This window comes from Anomalospiza imberbis, chromosome 1 (genome assembly GCF_031753505.1).
Source record: "Anomalospiza imberbis isolate Cuckoo-Finch-1a 21T00152 chromosome 1, ASM3175350v1, whole genome shotgun sequence".
Lineage (NCBI taxonomy): Eukaryota > Metazoa > Chordata > Aves > Passeriformes > Viduidae > Anomalospiza > Anomalospiza imberbis.
Window position 1 is genome coordinate 28,699,988 of NC_089681.1, and position 19,734 is coordinate 28,719,721.

General features: G+C 39.1%; 3 protein-coding genes and 1 long non-coding RNA gene across 4 annotated transcripts in view; 3 read left to right on the forward strand and 1 right to left on the reverse strand.

Annotated features, from left to right (window-relative positions):
• LOC137471568 (fatty acid-binding protein, adipocyte) overlaps positions 1-19,734 on the forward strand; it is a 190,458-nt gene that overhangs the window by 127,796 nt on the left and 42,928 nt on the right. The gene's annotated exons all lie outside the window — the stretch shown is intronic.
• Positions 771-7,461, forward strand: ZFAND1 (zinc finger AN1-type containing 1). The gene is made up of 8 exons (XM_068185974.1): positions 771-899; positions 1,931-1,973; positions 3,223-3,262; positions 3,622-3,749; positions 3,835-3,926; positions 4,720-4,844; positions 6,666-6,821; positions 6,965-7,461. Exons 1-8 carry the CDS (start codon positions 845-847, stop codon positions 7,133-7,135), a joined length of 810 nt encoding a protein of 269 aa, XP_068042075.1. The 5' UTR covers positions 771-844; the 3' UTR covers positions 7,136-7,461.
• On the reverse strand, positions 5,027-6,670 carry LOC137471557 (uncharacterized). The gene is made up of 2 exons (XR_010997697.1): positions 6,124-6,670; positions 5,027-5,362 (listed from the first exon to the last, which is right to left on the reverse strand). It is a non-coding gene; the product is annotated as an uncharacterized lncRNA (long non-coding RNA).
• On the forward strand, positions 10,822-19,612 carry IMPA1 (inositol monophosphatase 1). Its single transcript, XM_068185996.1, has 8 exons — positions 10,822-11,146; positions 12,460-12,593; positions 14,537-14,641; positions 15,916-15,961; positions 16,105-16,213; positions 16,929-17,037; positions 18,466-18,617; positions 19,047-19,612. The coding sequence occupies exons 1-8, from the start codon at positions 11,084-11,086 to the stop codon at positions 19,163-19,165; spliced, it is 837 nt and encodes a 278-aa protein (XP_068042097.1). The 5' UTR covers positions 10,822-11,083; the 3' UTR covers positions 19,166-19,612.

A 19,734-nucleotide genomic window follows, 5' to 3' on the forward strand; every position in this document is an offset into this window, starting at 1 on the left:
AGGCGGCTCAGTATCTCCCAGGGAGGGAGATTGCGCAACCTCTCTGGGCAGCCTGTTCGATTGCGTGGTCACTCACGCAATAAAAAAGTTCTTCCTTGTATTCAGGTGGAAAACCCTGTGCCATCAGTTTCTGCCTGTTGCCTTGTCACCACGGAGAAGAACCTTGCCCCAGCCTCTTGGCACCCTCCCGTAAGATGCTTATAGACACTGGTGATGTCCCCTCTCAGTCGTTTCTTCTCAAGGCTGAAGAGGCTCAACTATCTCAATCTTTCCTTCGAAGGAAGGAATTGGAGACATGCCGCAAGAAGGTGTTTTGGGAGGGCATCACCCTCGGGCACAGGCGTGCACGCGGGTCAGGGCTGGGAAAATAACACTGAATTCTGAAGGAATGTGGTTTTTTTTACAAAAGTGGGGGGTACGCCGCTAAGGAAACCTCGGTGCCACCAGCAGATTGCAGGGTGCACGAAGTGCTTCGGGAAGTCGGGCTGCCTCCGGGAACCAGGCTCTGCCCCATGGGACGACGCGAATAGCGACACAAATCATGCCTTTTTCCCCTTGGAACAGCGCGAGGAGCAGCAGCCGCGGCTCTGGGCCCACTGAAGGCCGAGGCTTGGGCCGACACGGGCTGCTCAGAGCAGGTTACCCTGGGTCCAGTGATGCAGCCGCTCCCGCCGGCATCCCCCCAGCTCCGAGCCCTCGAGCTCAGGCTCAGCCCGGCGCGGGCGGGTCCCCACCGACCCTGGCCCCGCCTCCGCCCAGCCCGCCCCGGGGCGGGTCCCGCCGGCCCCTCCGCAGCGCGGCCCTGCCCGCCCCGCCGCTTCTCCGCCTCCTGCGCGCCGCCGACATGGCGGAGCTGGAGGTGGGGCAGCACTGCGGGGTGCCCGAGTGCCGCCAGCTCGGTAAGGGAGAGCGCGGCGGGTCCCGGCGGAGACGGGGATGGTGGCGAGGGGTGCGAGGGGTGTCCCCCTGATCGGGGAGTCCTCTGTGCTGCTGCAGCCCTGCACGATCCATGCCAGCGCCTGTCACCTCGGTTGTGTCACTGGGTGGTTAATAGCCCGCTTGCCCCTTCCTCACACTTGCTGCCTTCAGTGGTCTCGGAGAGTGTGACTGGAAGTGTAACCTCTCAGAAAGAAGCAGCAGAATGTCTGTACAGAAAGCTTTCTGAGGGACCACTCCGATGAAGGGATCGAGATGATCGTGACCTGAGTTGCGTGGTGGTCTGTCAGCATAAAATCCGAAGGACGGAGAAGCAGAGTAGTGGGCTGGACGTGGCATTTGCTGCCATTAATGATGTGGTGGAGTTCAGCAGACAGTGAAGTGATTTTATGTGTAAGAATTTATGTAGGCATAAATTCTTACACATAGGTAGGGGATGTGTACAGAGGCTTAGGAAGTGTGTGCAGTTTTAATCACCCAAGGACAGTATGTACAATACGATGTGAAGAAGGGGCAGGATCATTATGACCGTCCAGTGGAGGAGATGCTCTCCCTTCCAAAGAGCCAGCATCTCCTCCAGTTGGCAGCCCATAAAAAAAAAAAAATGTAAATTGTCCACTGTCAGTAAATAGTGTTCTGAGTGGTCTCGCAATAAATTCAGTTTTTAACATAACTGGTAATTTTGATGACTAGCCATATGTTCCAGTGTCATAACTTGATATTGAAAAAAAATTGAATTTAAAGCCTAATTCCAACTTCTGGAATGTATGTAAGTATAATTTACCTGCTCATATGTTTTTCTGTAGTACTAACAAGGGGAGTTAACAAAAGCCACTTCTAGCTAAAGTGTAGATGCAGTTGCTAAGTATTCTTATAAGTACAAGTACCCTGTGATGTTGGTAAGCAAAAGTTAATCATGTGAAAATTAAGCTAGAAACTATTAACAAAACAACAACCATGTTGTCTTAACTGAAAACAAATCTCTTTGTTTCAGATTTTCTTCCCTTTGTATGTGATGGCTGTTCAGGTATCTTTTGGTAAGTTCATAGAATCACAGAGTATCTCAAGTTGAAAGGGTCCCACAAGAGTCAACAAGTCCAACTCCTTACAACTCCCTACTCACAGGATTAAAACTAAAGCATATGACTAAGTGTCATTCAGACAGTCCTTGAACTCCAACAGGCTTGGTGCCATGACCATTCCTTGGGGAGCCTGTTCCACTGCCCAACCACCCTCTCTAAGAACCTTTTCCTAATGTTCAACCTGAACTTCTCATGACACAGCTTCTTTCCATTTTCTCATGTTGTATGCTGGTCACCAGGATTTACTCATCCCAAGTGAAGAATCCTGCATTTGCTCTCATTAAATTTTATACAGTTGGTGACTGCCCAACTCTCTAGTCTGTCAAGAATCTCTCTGTGTGACTTCTCCACCCTCAAGGGAATTGACAGCTTTTCCTGGTTTACAATGGTTGTCAACCATAACATGTATCCAGATCATTTATAAAAATAGTAAAGAGCACTGGCACTAAAATGGAGCCCTGGGGAACTCCAGTGTCCACCAGATTGAAGCAATTGCATTAACTGTGACTCTCTGAGCCCAAAGCATCAGCCATTTGCTTACCCATCATACTGCAGACTTGTCTAGCTGTGTGCTGGACCTTTTGTCCAGAAGAACACTGAGAGACAGTGTCAAAAGCTTTGCTAAAATGCAAACCACCACTTCTGCTGGCTTCCCAGTGTCAGCTAAATGGATGACCTTGTCACAAGGCTGATTATATTTTGTTCTTGGAAAAAATGTTGAGGTTTCTTGCAAGGTTGAAATCAGGGCCTGCACTTTGATTTACACTTCAGATTAGCAGAGGGCAGCTGAGAGAAACTCGGAGATTGGGGCAAATTTCACTTCTAATATATCAGAAGCCTTCAAGGGATTTCTGCCATTATGGAAGAAATTTGATAATCCATGAAAACAGACAAGCAGTTTGTTTTTTCAGTTGATTTGAACTGAACTCTTACGCATGCTTATGTCTTCATTCTCTTGAAATGGTTTGTTTATCTTGAAGCATAACTTCCAAAAGCCAAATGTTTTACATTCTGACAAAGAATATGATCTATCCAAGAAGTAAAATGCATAGGATAAAACAAACTTTGGAGAAGATTCATTATCTAATTGAATTTTTCCATGATAAAACTTGTCAGATTACTCTTTAAACACTTAAATGTTTTCACATGTAAGTTTTTTTCCTGGAACGTTGATAACAGTGTGATATTTTCTTTTTCCACAAAGCCTTCAGCACAGAAGCCGGGATGCTCATGGGTGTTCTGAGGTAATCTAATAATATATGACAGCCTTAAATTAAAATTCCATGCGACTTAGCTGTGTGTTTTCAGACTAGATGAATGCATATGATATATAAATATGAATTATTTAACTGGGAATGTAAAAGGCTTAAAAAAATGAATCTACTCTTTTTCTTCTTGTCAGAAGTAAATTGACTTTGAGTAGGATGACAGTTCTTCTTCCACCTCTGAGCTAAACATAACCAGAGCAAAAGTAGGAGAGAATAGCTGGACCTGGTTTGCCCATAGAATGGAGAGCTAGCACAGATCTTTGAGAAAGCTGGGCTGGTAACTTATATCTGTAGTATCTGTTTATTTACACAAAATATTTTGTGCATACTCCTAGGTGAATATAAGAAAGAGTTCTGTGAAACCTGATCAGCACAGATCTTACCCATGCTCATACAAGGACTGCAATGGAAAGGAGCTTTTGCCAGTGTTATGTCCTTACTGTGGAAAACATTTTTGTCTCAGGTGAGTGGAACAGAGTGTTTAAACATCAATATTCATTCACTAACGTATGGAAAATGCAATAGAAGTTTTACTTTGTTGTTTACAGACATCGTCATCAATCAGACCATGAATGTGAGAAGCTGGACACACCAAAACCTCGAATGGCTGCCACTCAACAGCTTGTTCAAGATATTATAGGCAAGCACAGAGGCATATATATTCTTTTTCTTATATTTTTTTCAGAACACTATTTGAGTTTCTGACTTCCTTTGAGGGTCAGGTTTGACCAAGTAAGAAAGCATGGGAGTTCCTTGGTTGAATAGCCCTAAACTTACATGTCAACATTTAATACTGTTCATCTAAACTGACCCAAAACAACAGTACAAGGAAAATCTTAAGAATAAATAGGGCTCAGGTTTCTTTCAGAATTATTGTCTTGTTATTCTACAAGTACTATACTATAATGACTTTATTTATTAATTCATGTGCAAACAATGCAGTTGTGTTGGATGTGCATGTCAATCTGCTGGGATCACACCTACACAATCAAGATGCCCAGAAAAGTCTGATTCTACCATGTAATGTTTCACAGGTTTTAAACAAGCTCTAGGACGGGAAAGAGAATAAACAGGAAAGAGAATAAAGCACTGCCCAGCTGGACAGTGGGGTTATGTGTAGAAAGGAGGACCTGAAATGTTGCCATATGAATGCTGTGATGGCCACAGGTGTAGAAACTTCAGAATTTGTATCTATTTGGCTTTTGCAGCCTGTGTTTACATGGTAATTATGGTCATCTACCTTTCAATGTAAAGGAATTCTGCTAGAACAAAAAATGCTGATACATGACTTAGAGAAAATATGAACAGACACAAAAAGGGATGGGATCCTGGGTAATATAATGAGACCCAACAGACTAAGTGGGTCTGTGTCATGTAATATGCTTAGGAAATGGTCAGAATGATCACACTAACAGGAATAATATTGTTCTCAGATTCTAAAAAGAGTGATGAAGTGAAAAGCAAAAAACGTAAAGGAGCAAAAAACAGTGAGACAGCAGCAAAAGTGGCATTAATGAAACTGAAAATGCACGCATGTGGGGACAAGTCCTTGCCTCAGGTCAGTGATGTTTGTTTTCAATAACTGAATTCTCAAAGGAACTGGAAAGATTTCTAAATTGTTTGATCTTCATCAAATTCCCTCAGCTTGATTTTGGATTTAATTTTGCAAGACCACAACCCTCTTAAATGTACATTTCAGCCTGGTACCCAAAAGCAGTCTCACTAGTCTTATGTCTCTTATGTGTGGAGTTTGGAGCAGTAGAATCAAATTCTGTTGCTTCATAGCAGAAATGTGTTTGCCTGCCACATGGCTGTCACATAGCACTGCAGGGATAAATGGGGTCTTTTGGGGATTCTTGGCAGAAAGATGACAGCACTATGTTTATTAAATCTTATTATTTTATCAGAATTTAATGATCAGCAGAGCATAGAATTTCATTATTAATCTAGAACAGGATTTCTAGAATCACTGTAGCACAATTTTGTAAGTAGTGCCGCACAGAATTTTATAGCACATCTTAGCTTGTTGTTCCTTGTAACTTGGACCCTTTTTGCAGATAGCATCAAATCTTAATACTTGGCTAGCAATATCAATATTTCAGATTATCTAGCCCTGAAACATGTAATTGCTTGGTTTTCCCACCAAGACTGAATTCATATGTTGGGGCATTGCAGTGGACAATGTGAGTCTTATCATAAGAATGTGTGCCTTAAGTGTTTGAGTTTGCTAATTTTGAGAGTGTAGAGGGATGAGCATGCCAACTTGGATTGGTACCAAGATGTTTCAGGTGCAGATTCAGCTACTCAGTCAGAATTAGCATCTGAAGATTGAGGGTGTTGTATATGCAAAACCATTTGTATTTGTAAAAAAAACCCATGTGAGAAATTATTTTCATAAACTGCATAACACAGTTATCATCCCATTTGTGAAACACGGAGGTACAGATAGCACTCAGTACAATACATTAGGTATTGTGATCATCTTTTTACAGCTGAAGTTTCTATGAAGGTAAAGTGATGATTCCTTGGGCATACTCCAGGTTTGTTCAGGCCAAAAAAATCTGTCCAAGTTTCACTCATTTCCTGAAATGATAAGAAATTACCCATTCTTGGGAATTATCCAAATCTCTGTGAAGGTAAATGCAGTCCCCATCTAGAAACAGTTTTTCATGTGCCCTTTATTTTGGGAGTTAGTAAAGGGACAGACAGGTATTTTAAACTTCATAAGGGTAGTAGTTAATAAGAACATTGTCACCCTGAAAAAAGAGAAGGTCTGACAGTAGGGGGTTTATTAGACATTTTACTGATTGGAGAGCAGGAAAATGAGCTTCTTCCACTGGGCATCTGATGGGTGTCTACTGGTTATTTTAAACATCAAACAGCTTTAAGTAGGGCTTTACCCCATTTTCCCATAAGGAAACTTTGCCCTAGAGCTCATTTTAGTGGACCATTCCATTTCTTGACTGCACCGTTGCTTTGAGGACAATGGAACACGCAGGCAACTCCATGATTGTCCTAGGATTCCTGGATTTTTTCTTTTTCTTTTTCATGAATGTCATTGTCAGACTGCACAGCAGAGGGCGTGGGAGTGTCAACAAACTGTTGATTAAATCCTGCCAGAGTGGTAAGACCATCAGCTTTACCACAAGCAAAAGCTTTCCTTAAGCCTTCCTTATTTTAGCTCCAGTACCGGTGTAACACCACCCCTCGGGTGCTCAAGGGAGAATTCCAACATAATTAATTTGCCAAGTGGATCAGGGGGCTTATTTCCTGCCCACAATTCATTTGGTCCCAGAAAAGATGACCTCCTCTGTGAGGCCTTGGCATTGTGTCTTCATCAATTGTTTTAATTTTTGTCTTATTTTTCATGTTTTTCTAGACAGAAAGAATTTACTTTCAAGTATTTTTACCAAAAGGGAACAAAGAGAAAAGCAAACCCATGTTCTTTTGCAGTAAGTGGAGTATTGGCAAAGTAGTAGATTTTGCAGCTTCCTTAGCAAGCCTTAAAAATGACAACAACAAATCAACATCCCAGGTAAGTCAGCAATAACAAACATTTTCCAGGTTGTTGTGTTTTGGTTTTAGTTTTTCTTTAGCCTTTTGTGCCTTTCCCACTCCACTTTTTTCATCTTGGATAGGCAAATCTTGGTGTTAATTTCTGTCCTATTTATCTTACAGAAACTGAGATTATGCCATACTGCCTCTGGAGAAGCCTTGCCATTTGAGCACACACTGGAAACATGGCTATCTGATAAAGACTATCCACTGTACAATGGAGGGAATATTATTCTGGAGTATCTTGATAATGATGTTCTATTTATAGAAGATACAGAATCCTATTTTAGTTAGTCAATAAATTTTCACCAACAAAAAAAATCCCAGTATTTTTTAGAAGCATGGTATTAAAGCAAGTTTTCTTTTTAAATTACTGGTATGCCAGAATCTGTCTTCCATTGCAAAGACACAATTCCCATCAATTTCTCAGTTGCTTGACTGATAGAAGAACTATGTCCTGAAAGGAAAATTATAATAACTAATATTGCAGATATTTATATTCTAGAATAAATTCTTGCTCTATTGAGCTGTATAATATCAAGAATTTTTTCTTAAATTTGGTTTTTATTTTTGTGTAAGTGGTGGGCACAGTATGTCTTTATAAATAATCAAAATATAAACTTGCAGTATGACAGTTTTCTGAAGGAAAGAAACATATTACGCTAATGCAGCATCTTTTCTACATCTACACGAACAGCTTTGATTGCATTTGGAAACCAGCACTATCCATACACTGGGTTCACGTTTTCTTGTAATAGTTTAATGAGGAGGAAAGCTTTATGAAGCAAAAGTAAATTCACTCAGGTGTCTTCCTGATTGTAAATCTTATTGTGTGATTAGGTGGGGGATAAAAGATCTCAGTAAGCCTGTCACTTATTTTGCTTTACAGTACTCTTTACTGTAGTTTTAACATGACTTAGGTATGAATAAATTACTTTACTGGATGTGGTGGGGATATCACACAAAGGAAAATGTTTTTGGTTTCCATGAAGGAAAGGGTTTTCAGTGGCTGGATATTTTGGAAGTCTTTGTCTCCTGTCAGTGGAAAGTACAGGAGCATTTTTCTGCTTTCCCCCGCTGGTCTCTCCAGTTGTTATCTTCCTTTCCAGTACAAGAGGAATAGTTCCCTTTTCCCTTGTTACTTACTTTCCTCTCTTTCATCTGCAATTGTCTATTCATCTTTCTTTTTATCTTAGGCTGCTGTGGTACAGAATATGCAGTAAGAGCCCAACCAGCATTATGGAACCAGTGAGCTGGGAAGAGCCTTAAACAGAACATTTTTCCCACCCTGTTTCTACAAAAGCAAGTGAAAAATACTTTTGTGCAACAGGGTCATTTCCCTTTTTTTTAGCAGAAAATCTTCTGCTAAATCTTCAAGAGTTTTCTACTTACAATCTTCCTCCCGCCCCTGATTTTTCTGCCTTAGCATTTGCAGGCAAAATAATTGAAATAACACTTTTTTGGGGATAAAGCGAAGATAGACTTGGGATGCAGGAAGTAAATCTTTGGGGCGACCTCAAAGGTTTTACCAGCATGGTTGCTTTCATCAATTGCCAGTAATGGCTAAGGGCTATCAGCCTGTAAATGACAGTACAAACATGGCAAGTCACAGTTGATAAGACTCCAAAAAGTTTTCACTATCATCTTATTCCAGGAATGTGTCTAGGATTGTACACAGAAGCTCATTCCAGGTAGTTTTCAGAAACTGAGAAGCAAAAACAAATTAGTTTGACAGATAAATAATTGAGAAGAGATGAAAACTCCTCCTTAATCAGTGTTAATAGGAACAAAAGCAGAAACTTTTCCAGACCTCTAGGTTAGAACTGCTCTCATTTTACCTGTTTAGATTCCAACATATCTTTACTTAGTATTTTGTTTTGTTTTGTTTTGTTTTAAACTCATTATCTTAGCACATTTTCATATGGAAAGTTCAACAACTACATTTGAAAAAAACCCAAATACTTCAGAGAAGTCAGTTTGTATTTGAAACCACTGTTAATTTTACAGGCCTGTGCTTAGAAGGTGCTGAATTGTTTCACTTCTAAGTTAATAAACAAAACTTTAACCTCTATAGATGCAAAAAAAAAGTATGTAAAGTTATGCAAGCAAGAAAAGGAATTTGTCAAAAGAAATACTTCCTGATTTTACAACAAACAGTGCTGTCAGCCAAACTACAAAAACAGGTGAATATAAAGCGTTTTAGTTGTTCTAGCTGTAATTTTAGAGAATGCACAAGGTCAAGGATTTACAAACATTTTATGAGATGCTCTGGTAGCAGCTCCTGGCCTTGTTCCAGTTCAAACGTTGCTGCAAGGTTGCCTGGCATATGTTTGTAACATATGCAACAGTATGGAAAGGGTTTTATTAACACCAAGAGTTCAATTCTGCTTGGATACATGACCTGTTAGATTGGTTGGGCAATGCTGTACTAAACAAGAAGTAATATATCACACTAAGAAAGCAGGCAGTAATTTCTCATACTTTTATTTTCACAATTCTCTGTGTCTGTGTCTCTTTTGGAAAAGTATGCACCATGGGGTGTGATCAATCTGGTTTGCAGACTTTTCTATCAATATGTCACCTCTGTTCATCCAGTTTATCAGGTGACACATAAAAATACACCTTGCAGCTTACTTTTCCTCCCAGTAGCCTCATATATAAAATACAAAATTTTGTTTCAGCTGGAATAGAGATTGTGGTTTGGATTAGGAAAATTCTTATACTTGTTAGGAGAGAACTTCAGGCATTCCTGTTTTACTTCTGCTGATTTGAAGGTGAATGCAGAATTTGAAATCTTCTGTAAAACCCCTGCTGTAATGTTAAGTATACATTAATGATGTCAAAAAAGCAATTTTTCATAACACTTGTGCAGTCCTATATAGACTGTACTGAGGCATGTTCAGCTGCTTGCCTCAACACAAACCAATCTGAGCCAAAGTGCCTCTTTCAGTGGTCTGTGTGCTTTTGGTAAAACCTTGTAAAGAATGATTTGCAAAATAATCAATAAAAACACAACTTATCATCTCTGTAGTTCTTTGATGACTGTGAATATTTTAAGAAGCAGGCTTATTCTTGTTTATGAGATGGGAAGGAGGAAATGTGGAATTGCACAGTGACTTGCCCACACAACAGATTCAGTGAGGGTGGAAACTGTTTCTCAGTGATGTGGAAAGGTCAAAACTGACCCCCTTTGGCCTAGTTGTGCATTAAGTTGGCATTGGGGCAATAGGGTAAGACTGCTTCTTTTGGTGTGGTAGACATTTTATGATTATTTTAAACGTAAAGCAAATTGCAACCCTTGCCCTGTTTAGCCAATTACCATTTTACATAGGACAGTGAGTTACATCAGCTGCAATTTGTGAGGACAAAACCAAGCCCTCAGTATTTTGCCTTTACCTGATGACAGAAAAATAGGCTCAAAAGACAACGGGGGGGGGGGGGGGGGGGGAATGAAACTAGTATCAGTCAGGCTTGGCAAGTTTTTTCTTCTGTATGATTTTAATTAGTATTGAAGATGCATCAGCTGCACTGCAAATTGCTTTCAAACACCGTTGATTCTGTGAACTCCAGGAGCGTTCCGAGGCACTGACACAGGTTTCCCAGAGATGATGTGGATGCCCCACCCCTGGAAGGGAGCAAGGCTCGGCTGGATGGGGCTCTGAAGGACCGGCTCTAGTGGAAGGTACCCCTGGCCACGGCAGAGGGGCTGCTTATGATCTTCAAAGCTCCTTCCAACCCAAACCTTTCAATTCTATGATAAACTTCAATCGCGTGCTCCATGGGAGAGCATTTACGGTATCTCCGCCGTGCCACGTCCGATTACTAACGACAAGTCGACATCCAAGTCCAATTTCAACACTTCCCCGGTGAATTTTGACGGCGGCCGCGCCTGGCCGCGGGCTCCCTCACACGCAGGCGCGGGCGCCACCGAGCGGCGGCGGCGGAGGAGGCGGGCCCGCGGCCTCGCGCGCGGCGCCTGCGCCTGGGCGGGAGCGGCGGCGGCGGCGCGCGCCGCAGCCGCCATTTCGGGCGCCGTGAGGGGGCTGCGCGTCCTGCAGCGCTCGGGACGCGTCCTGCAGCCCGGGGCGGGGCGTGCGCTCAGCCTGCTCCTCATTTGAACAGCACTTAAACCGGGGGAAGGGGAAAACTTCGGATTTGTAAAAAAAAAAAGAAGAAGAAAACAAGGCATAATAATTTTTGGTATTAATCTCTCCTCTTGCTAGGCTCTTTATCTCGGGAAAGATGGCAGATCCCTGGCAAGAATGTATGGATTATGCAGTTGGTTTAGCAAGGAAAGCTGGGGAGGTATGTATAAGCTCTTTATAAATAATAAGGTGATTTATTGAGTCTAATATGTATATAACTTTTGAAGGAGGTTGGAATTTCTTTTGAAGAGTGTTTTGTCAAAAACCTAAATGGGCAGAATAGTTTGTGATGTTCAAGTGCAAGATGAGAGTGTCTTTTATGTTTGGAACTCTGTTAATTTAAGAAAACCACTGTGCGCTTTTCCTTGTCTTGTAGTCCAGTTAAAGACTAAGGAGTAACTTGTTCCTTAAGTTTGATTTAAAAAATAAAATTCAGAATTGTGGTTATCAAAGAGCATCTCGATGTTCACCCTTAAACTACTCTTGTCTGCCTTATTATTTTACCATCTGAAAGTTGGTGACAGTCTTTTCTTGTGAACACCTCAATCAGCTTTGAAGCTAGTTGATGGCATCAGTACCATATTGTGTTCTCTCCATCCTTGGAAGTGTCCAAGGCCAGGTTGGACCGAGCTCTAAGTCTGGTCTAGTGACCAGACTTAGGTGTCCCTGCCCATGGCAGGAGAGCTGGAGCTAGATGGTCTTTTAAGCTCCTTCCAACCCAAACCGATCTATGTTTGCTTCTCTTCATGAAGACTGCTTTGCTTCTGAAAATAAGAACCATCCCTTACAGTGGTGATGTTTTGCCATATGAGGTTTAAGGTGGCTTGGAACAAGAAAAAGTTTGTACACCTCGTCAAAGCCTCAGCATGAGTGGTTACCAAATGTTTTGGTTCTTAGTAGTTCTTCTTAGTACATTTGAAGGCTGTGTCAGCCAGTCAAGATGGCACATATAATAATTCTGTCCCCTGGAGCTGCAAAGTCTGTGGAACATTTCTCTGCAACAACCTCATTAAAGTCTTCCCTCAGAAAATCTTTCTGAGTTACAGTAAAATAATTCTATGGGCTGTGAGGCATGGGTTCTTGCTTAAGCTGATACTGATAGTTTTAAGATCATAAATGCAGGGTCTGGCTAAAAATACCTGACTTGAGCTCAGTGTTAGGTGTTTTATTCAACTCTGGTATTTAAATTTATAAATCTAAAACTTGTCCTTACAAAATGGACTCCAGTCTCATCTACCTGGAGATCTTCCTTTTGTACTTAGATTTAAAGCCATGTAAAACTTTGTGCTTTGTAGGGACTAGAGATGCAAGCTCCAGCTCCTGCAGTTAAATCCAGGTTATGTCACCGCTTGTGTTTTGTGTGTGCAGTACAGAAAATGACCATAAAAATTATGCCTAAGTTTTTTTGAAAACTAATATTTCCCATATTGTTAACAGTGAAAGATATTTTTCTATTTGTTTTTGTTTCAACAGATAATCCGTGGAGCACTCAAAGAAGAAATATCTGTTATGACTAAAAGTTCACCTGTAGATCTAGTAACAGAAACTGATCAAAAAGTAGAAAACTTCATTATTTCTTTGATAAAAGAAAAGTATCCTTCTCACAGGTATGGCTTGTTGTATGCTTTTGACAGAAGAAAAATGGAAAGTTTATGATTTTCCATGATAAAGTTTATGATTTTCCGTGATAAAGTTTTATTACAACTGGCATGCTGGCAAGTTGTAGCATTACCTTCAATAAGTTAAATATTTTAGAATAGCTGTGGGTTGAAGTTTTGCCCAGGGCTGTAGCAGTAAATTGAAGTGTCCCCAGGTCTGCTGACATGAGACAAAACTTAGGCTGAAAGTCATTTCCAGTTGAGCCAACCGTAATAAACTTCCTGGTTGTTGTGTGGGAAAGTCAAAGGTAGCCCCAGTAGACCTGGAACCCAAATTTCTTGTCTGCTTTTGAAACTAGTGTGCCTTTGCTGTGTGTGTTGGATGGGTCCTGTGGAACTGAGCGTGTCTTTGGCAAATCTCATACAGTTTTACAGCATAAATCATCCTTAAGAGAAGAGAGGATCTTCTTTTGCGTAACAGAAAGACTGTCATATAAAATACTGGTTTTCTTAATTGCTCTTCCCCTTTTTTCCCCTTCTTCAGTCCCTCTCTATAACCCTGTCCCCCACCCCTGAGAAATGTATTCTTGAATGGTGATCTGTATGCATTTTGCTTACATGTCTGTCTTTAGAATTTTAACATAATGGCTCAAGTTTAATACCATTTCCTTAAAGTCAGTTTGCTATTTTTTTCTTTCATTTTCTTGGAGATTTTGTTATTGTAGCTGTGTATGTGAAATGCAAGAAATCTATATAGAACTGGAACAACTGAGGTGGTGCAAAGGTTCAGTAACCAAATTCGTATAAGCATACAGACTTGTGGAATGACCTTGAAATAGCAGTTTCTGTGACATTGATAAGCATTTCAGAATATATTAGCTTCTTTTTATTTTAGGTAACCAATGTCACATTAGATAAAATGGTGCTGAACTTCCTAGTGAATTACTCATCCACCTATATTCAGTCTCGTTTTTCTGAAGGTCTGCTGCTTTTTGGAAACATGCTGTTTCTCTCTGATTAGTCATCTTCACTTCTGTAATTAATCATAAAACACCCAGTCAATATTAAAGAGACCTCATTTGTTTCCTCACAGCAGTTATTTTACTTGTTTTTGGAGGAAAGCATGTGTTTCCTGCAAACTTTTCATAGGCTGAGTGATGTGTGATAAATTGTGACAACCTGCAAAAGGCCTCAAAGAGAATTCCTCCCACTTAGACTCATTCTAATAATTTTGCAGTCTAAAACACTTTCCTGAGCAGCAAAACTTATGAAATTTGGGGTGCTGTGGCACTATGGGTCCTGGGGTTTAGTACTGTGGCTGAGCATGCACTCACCCATCTTCTTCAGGAACTCTGGTTTGAATTTTATCTCTTTACCACGTTACCATTTTGTCATGCTTGTAAAACTAAAGTCTTGAGATTAACAACTTCCTGTCATATTTGGGTTGAAATCAGTCTTCATATTTAACAGTTGCTGCAGTGTTCTAACCAGGTACATGAGACCACAGAGGTTTCTTCACTGAAAACACAAGCTACAAAGTAATGTTGTATAGCACGAATAAGCTGAAAGGTGTGAATAGATGAAGGTATTCTGAACAAAATTTGATAATGCTGTTACTGGAAAAAAGTTACGAAAACGTCAATGTTCTGAATGCTAAATTCTGGTATTATTCTAGTATATTGTGAGTGCTAAATTCTGGTATTATTTCTATGTTGAAACATAAAATTCTTTTCCCTGCATATTGTGCTTATCCTTGACATCATAAATATGCATGCGAGCTTGGTCAGATATGGTTGGTGCTTTCTGGATAAATACTGTATTTCTCAGCTTTTTGTGTATGATCACTGGTGCTCAAAGCTTCATCTCACTTTTAAGAATTTCAGTGTCAAGGACAATGTTGTAATTCAGACATTTTAAACAATTTCTGTCTTTTAAATGTGTTTCTACTGTAGCTTTATCGGCGAAGAATCTGTTGCAGCTGGAGAGGGCAGCATTCTGACAGATAACCCCACATGGATTATAGACCCTATTGATGGAACTACCAACTTTGTACACAGGTCCACTTTTCATTTTTTTAATGTTGGCAACCTCAACTGATTACCCTTTTCCTTTCTCCAGTTCCATGAAAGTAAGGTTGTTTCTAATTTTTAAACTGCTTTAAAAAAGATACTATGAACTTGTTAATAGTCACAAATTGCTACTTATTGAGAGCCATTGGGCAGTCTTTACAAGCATTGCAATATTCCTGTGAGTATTGTAATATTCTTGCTCTGTTACCAGCATCACTTGTTCCATACGAGGTCTATATTATATGGCAGGGTTTAACAGCCTTTGGCATGGATTTCAAAGATAGATGATCAGATTTCAACAGGAACAGGATTCAGAATGAGAAGTTGCATCATCATCAGAAAGGGAATAACAGCTTCAGGTGCTGATTTCTAAGAAATTTCAAATCCATAGAGATCTAGGAGCCCCAGCTATGAAGGAAAGCAGGATATCACCAGTAGTTACCAATGGTATTTCACACCAAAATGAGGAGGGGACTTACAAAGTAACACTGACAGCCTATTCCTTACATCTTTTAAATGTGGTAGATTTTGGCCCCAGTGAGCTTTTCTGAGTCTGCTTGAATTCAGTTTTGAAGTGACTCCTGCTATGTGCACAATGGCTTTCAAACACCTCCTGAATCCTGCTAAATAACATGTTCAGAAAGATATAGGAAAATAACTCATTCTGCTGAATCTACAGGCTTAAAAGTTGGTATTTTTTGCAGAAAGAATGAAAGCAAATGTCTAGGAATTGAAAAAAAAAAGTAAAAAATAATTAATTAATTGGTTGATTCTTTCAAACTTAGGCTGAGATGCAATCCACCATGTCTTTCTTAGTCCCACTAGCTTCACTCTTCCTGCATTCTTCAATATCTGTCTTTGTCATGGCTTTGGTGGAGAAAGGGGAGGTGATAGGAGAGGTAACTTGGTTCTTTTTATGAAACCATTTTGACCAGCTTGTTCCTTCTGAGAAAGGCTGGTAGCATAGAGGTTTGTTTGCATTCTTTGGCTGTAAAAAAACAGTCCCTAGGCTAGGAACAGCTGTAACAGGAATGGCAGCCCCTGGTGGGTAGAAAACTTTGTGTTTCAAATGGCAATCAGTGTTGTTGGCTTTATTTTCAGCTAAATTGTGCAAATTCCAGAAAACTCGGTTCTGTATAGTCCAAGTTTGTTTTTGAAATATACATTACATTTAACTGAACACTGACTTCATTAGGAGTGAGCATGGTAATAAAAGAAATATAGTATCTCACCATAAATTAGTGAAATGTTTTGTTTTGTAGGTTTCCATTTGTGGCAGTTTCAATTGGCTTTGTTGTAAACAAAAAGGTATACTTTTTATTATTTAATATCTAACCAAATTCAAATTAATTGTTTGCTTCTATTTACAACTAAGTTCTGTAATTTCCTATTTCACAGGGAGTAGGAAGAAAGGGAAAAACCCCTCAAGGTATTTTTCCTTTTTATTGCAGATAGAGTTTGGAATTGTGTATAGTTGTATAGAAGACAAGATGTATAGTGCCAGAAAAGGAAAAGGTGCATTTTGCAATGGTCAGAAACTTCAAGTATCGGGCCAAGAAGGTAAGCTGAACTGAGTAGCCTCTTTCTAATAATTACCAGATTGCAAGAGAGACAAGAGAAATTTGGGACCTGGATATATTGGTATTTCTTAGCTCATAGTTTTGTTTTGCAAGACTTTCTTTGGCCATGGGCTGTTTAGTTTTGAGAAACACATTTTATGTTCTCTTTGATGCATATGATGTGATTTGTGCAGAATCAGGACTCGACAATTGAAGATTTTATTTCCCATATATTGTGGTTTTGTTAGTTTGTTTCTTTGTTTTTAATTCCCTGTATGTCTGCAAACTGTTTGAGATTTTTCTTTAGAGTGAAACAAATCTGCCAAACAATTCAGCTTCTCACAGGTGTGACCTATTGGTTTAAGCCACTACCACTCTTCTATGCTTACAACCCTACATCACGTAAAATCCACGCTTCAAATAACATCTTCAAGTATCTCAAGACTCTTTTAATTTTTATAGCAATAGAATTCTATATAGTACTGGCATTGATTAATGTATATGCACAGTTGGAGAAAATCATGCTTCTTCATTGTATTTTTTTTCTGCAATTTTCCAAATAATAACAGATTTTTGTATGTTTGATATATGTACTATTTTATTAAGATACCTCACTTTTATTCAGTCTTGTAAGAAAGCAATGAAGTAAACTCTGCTAGTTACTTTGACTATTTAAGTTGTGGTGTTGGAAGAGTGAGGTTTTGTTTCTTTTCCAGACATTACAAAATCCCTTTTAGTAACAGAATTGGGGTCAAATCGTGATCCAGAGGCTATAAAAATAATTCTTTCTAATATGGAAAGACTTCTCAGTATTCCTATTCATGGGTAAGATGCTTCCTATTTTTATGTATATTTATATATACTGACAGTGGTAAATACAATAATTTTTAGAAAGCTTTGGTTGCAACACCTTAAATATGAAATATGATTTAAATGTTTCTGTCTGGTACCTTCCACAGAGAAACTGTGTTTAACTTTTAGAAGCTGAGACATTCAGAAGAGAAACCTAACAATCAGTGTTGAGAAGCAAAGCATATTCGGGCTTGCAGGACTACAAAGTGTTGTATTTACTTGTTTAAAAAATTAAATAAAATTTTCTGCTTTTTTCCCCCCCTAGATAAAACTGGATGAACAGAAGCTATATAACATTTCTTAATTTCCTTTCCTTGTAGTAATGAAAATTGTTTTATATATAAAAGACAAAAGTAGATCTCCTTTCCTCTTTCAAAACCATATAGTTTTAAATTGTCTGAGTAGTTTAAATTGTCCATAAACTGCTTTTATTTTGGTTGCATTCCCTGCATTTTCTCCTCCAGATGAGCCAACGTCTACATTTCCAAAACCATCTTGTATAAAGTTGGTTTCAGTAGACAGATTTTTGTTACTCAACCATATCCGTCTTTCTGGTCTAACAAGTTTTATGCTAAGATTCTCAGGATTCTTGTTTTCACACTTAGCGTGTAGATTTTTTCCTACTTTCAAAAAGTCTTCTGATGTTGTTAAATAATTTATGCTAAGATGTAAACAGGAAATACATTTGAGATGTGTTGTGAGTTCAACTTAGCAAGTAAGTGTGGCTTGTACAAAAAACAGCAGTTATTTCAATTAACAGTAAACTGTACATTAAATTCTGACTGATAGCAGCTAAACTATTGCAAGAAGCAACTTACCTCCAATCTCAAACTATTGTTTACAAATAAAATGCCTAAGTAAATTGACATTTCCAAAAGAAACTGGAATTTGTGGCACGAGGGTTTGATGAAGTTATCCAGAACAAATTTATGCTGTGTAATTTATTTTTTATGATTACTGTTAGAGGGTTTGGCAAGTCAGAGATGTTTACTGAGCATCACCAGAGAAACTGAAAAAAAAAGAGTTTTCAGCACAGGAAAGTGTACACTCTCCTTGAATTCTGGTATTCAAAGAGCATAATAAACTGTTACTGTTTCATGGGAAATTATCTTCCATAATATGTTTTAGTTTAAGAAATCATTTCAGATGTGTTTAAACAAAAATTTATTGACAGAATTTGTAAATGTAATTTCTAGAAATTTGCTGTATTTTGAAATTCTTCAAGCTATTTAAGCAACACTTTGTTCCCATTTTTTTATGTTTTACTTCAGCGTTTCATCATGCTTGCTCTAGTTCAGTTCACTTCCATCATAACATTTTTGTATTCTCTGTGTGTCTGTTACAGACACTGTAACTTTTTTGCAAACTCTTTTCAGTTAAAATGTCCTGTATCTCCTTTAGGATTAGAGCTGTTGGTACAGCAGCTGTGAACATGTGCCTTGTGGCAACAGGTGGAGCTGATGCCTATTATGAAATGGGGATTCACTGCTGGGATATGGCAGGAGCGGGAATCATTATTACTGAAGCTGGTGGAGTACTGCTGGATGTAACAGGTAAATGTATGGGCCTGCATAATACTCTTTTGTCCTTTTAAATGGCTAATAGGGAGCAAAATGTAGCTGAAATGGGAAGGCAAGAAGTTCTTTTCAGTCCTCTTTCTAAGCTACCACTGCTGAGCAGTTCCCAACCCCTTAATAGATGAAGAACGGGTTAATTGTATGTTCTTAAGCAAGAAGTCAGCCTTTACTGCCTTGGTTGGACTCCTGGAAAAGTGAAAAAAGACAGTAAACGTACACTGAAGAGAATTTAAATGCAGCTCATACGAGATACCTGTTGTGTTAAATGCATTTTTGTCCAGAGGAAAAATTTTGTCCTAAATAACAATGTATAATTTCCACTCAATTTTTTCAGTGCTTATTTTCATTACAACTTTTAATTTTCTTTGTATATAAACTGGTTGCTTTGTTTGCTTTGCTTTCTAGGTGGACCATTTGATTTGATGTCTCGAAGAATAATTGCAGCAAGTAGTCGAGCTATCGGAGAGAGAATAGCCAAAGCACTTCAAGTAATTCCTCTTAGAAGAGATGATGCAACCAACTGAATACCAAAGCTGCACCATAAATGTCCTTATCTAATGTTGTCTCATTTTCCCACATGGTGGTCTTCTACCTTGAATAGATGGTAGTCTTTCAGTACTGGTGTGGCTGCTAAGTAGAGCTTTGAGATTGAACAGCATTCTAAGTAAGCTTTAACTGTTGAGTATTTTATTTAACATCACAATTAGATAAAAGCCTAGGAAAATAAGCAAAATATGCAACTAGTATTTTCAAGTTTTATACTGTACTGGAACGCATAGCAAGAGACTCTTTGATGTATAGATAAATAAAGATCTCTAGTTCTGTAAGTGACAAAAACAAAACCCACTGTCCTAACACCACATCACCACATCTGATCCTGAACCCAAAAAGATGAAGGCATTACTGTTTATCCAGTCTTTCTCTATCTGGTCTCCAGTGTATCCATTTCCTTAGCTCATTGCACTTTTTGTTGAAGTGGTTCACACATTTCCAAACCTGTTGGTTGCTTGTAGTTTTGGCTACAGTTTAAAGCCTTTATTATTTATCTATCATTGGTTTTGTAGTCATCATTCTACCTTTCCAATGGTAGATG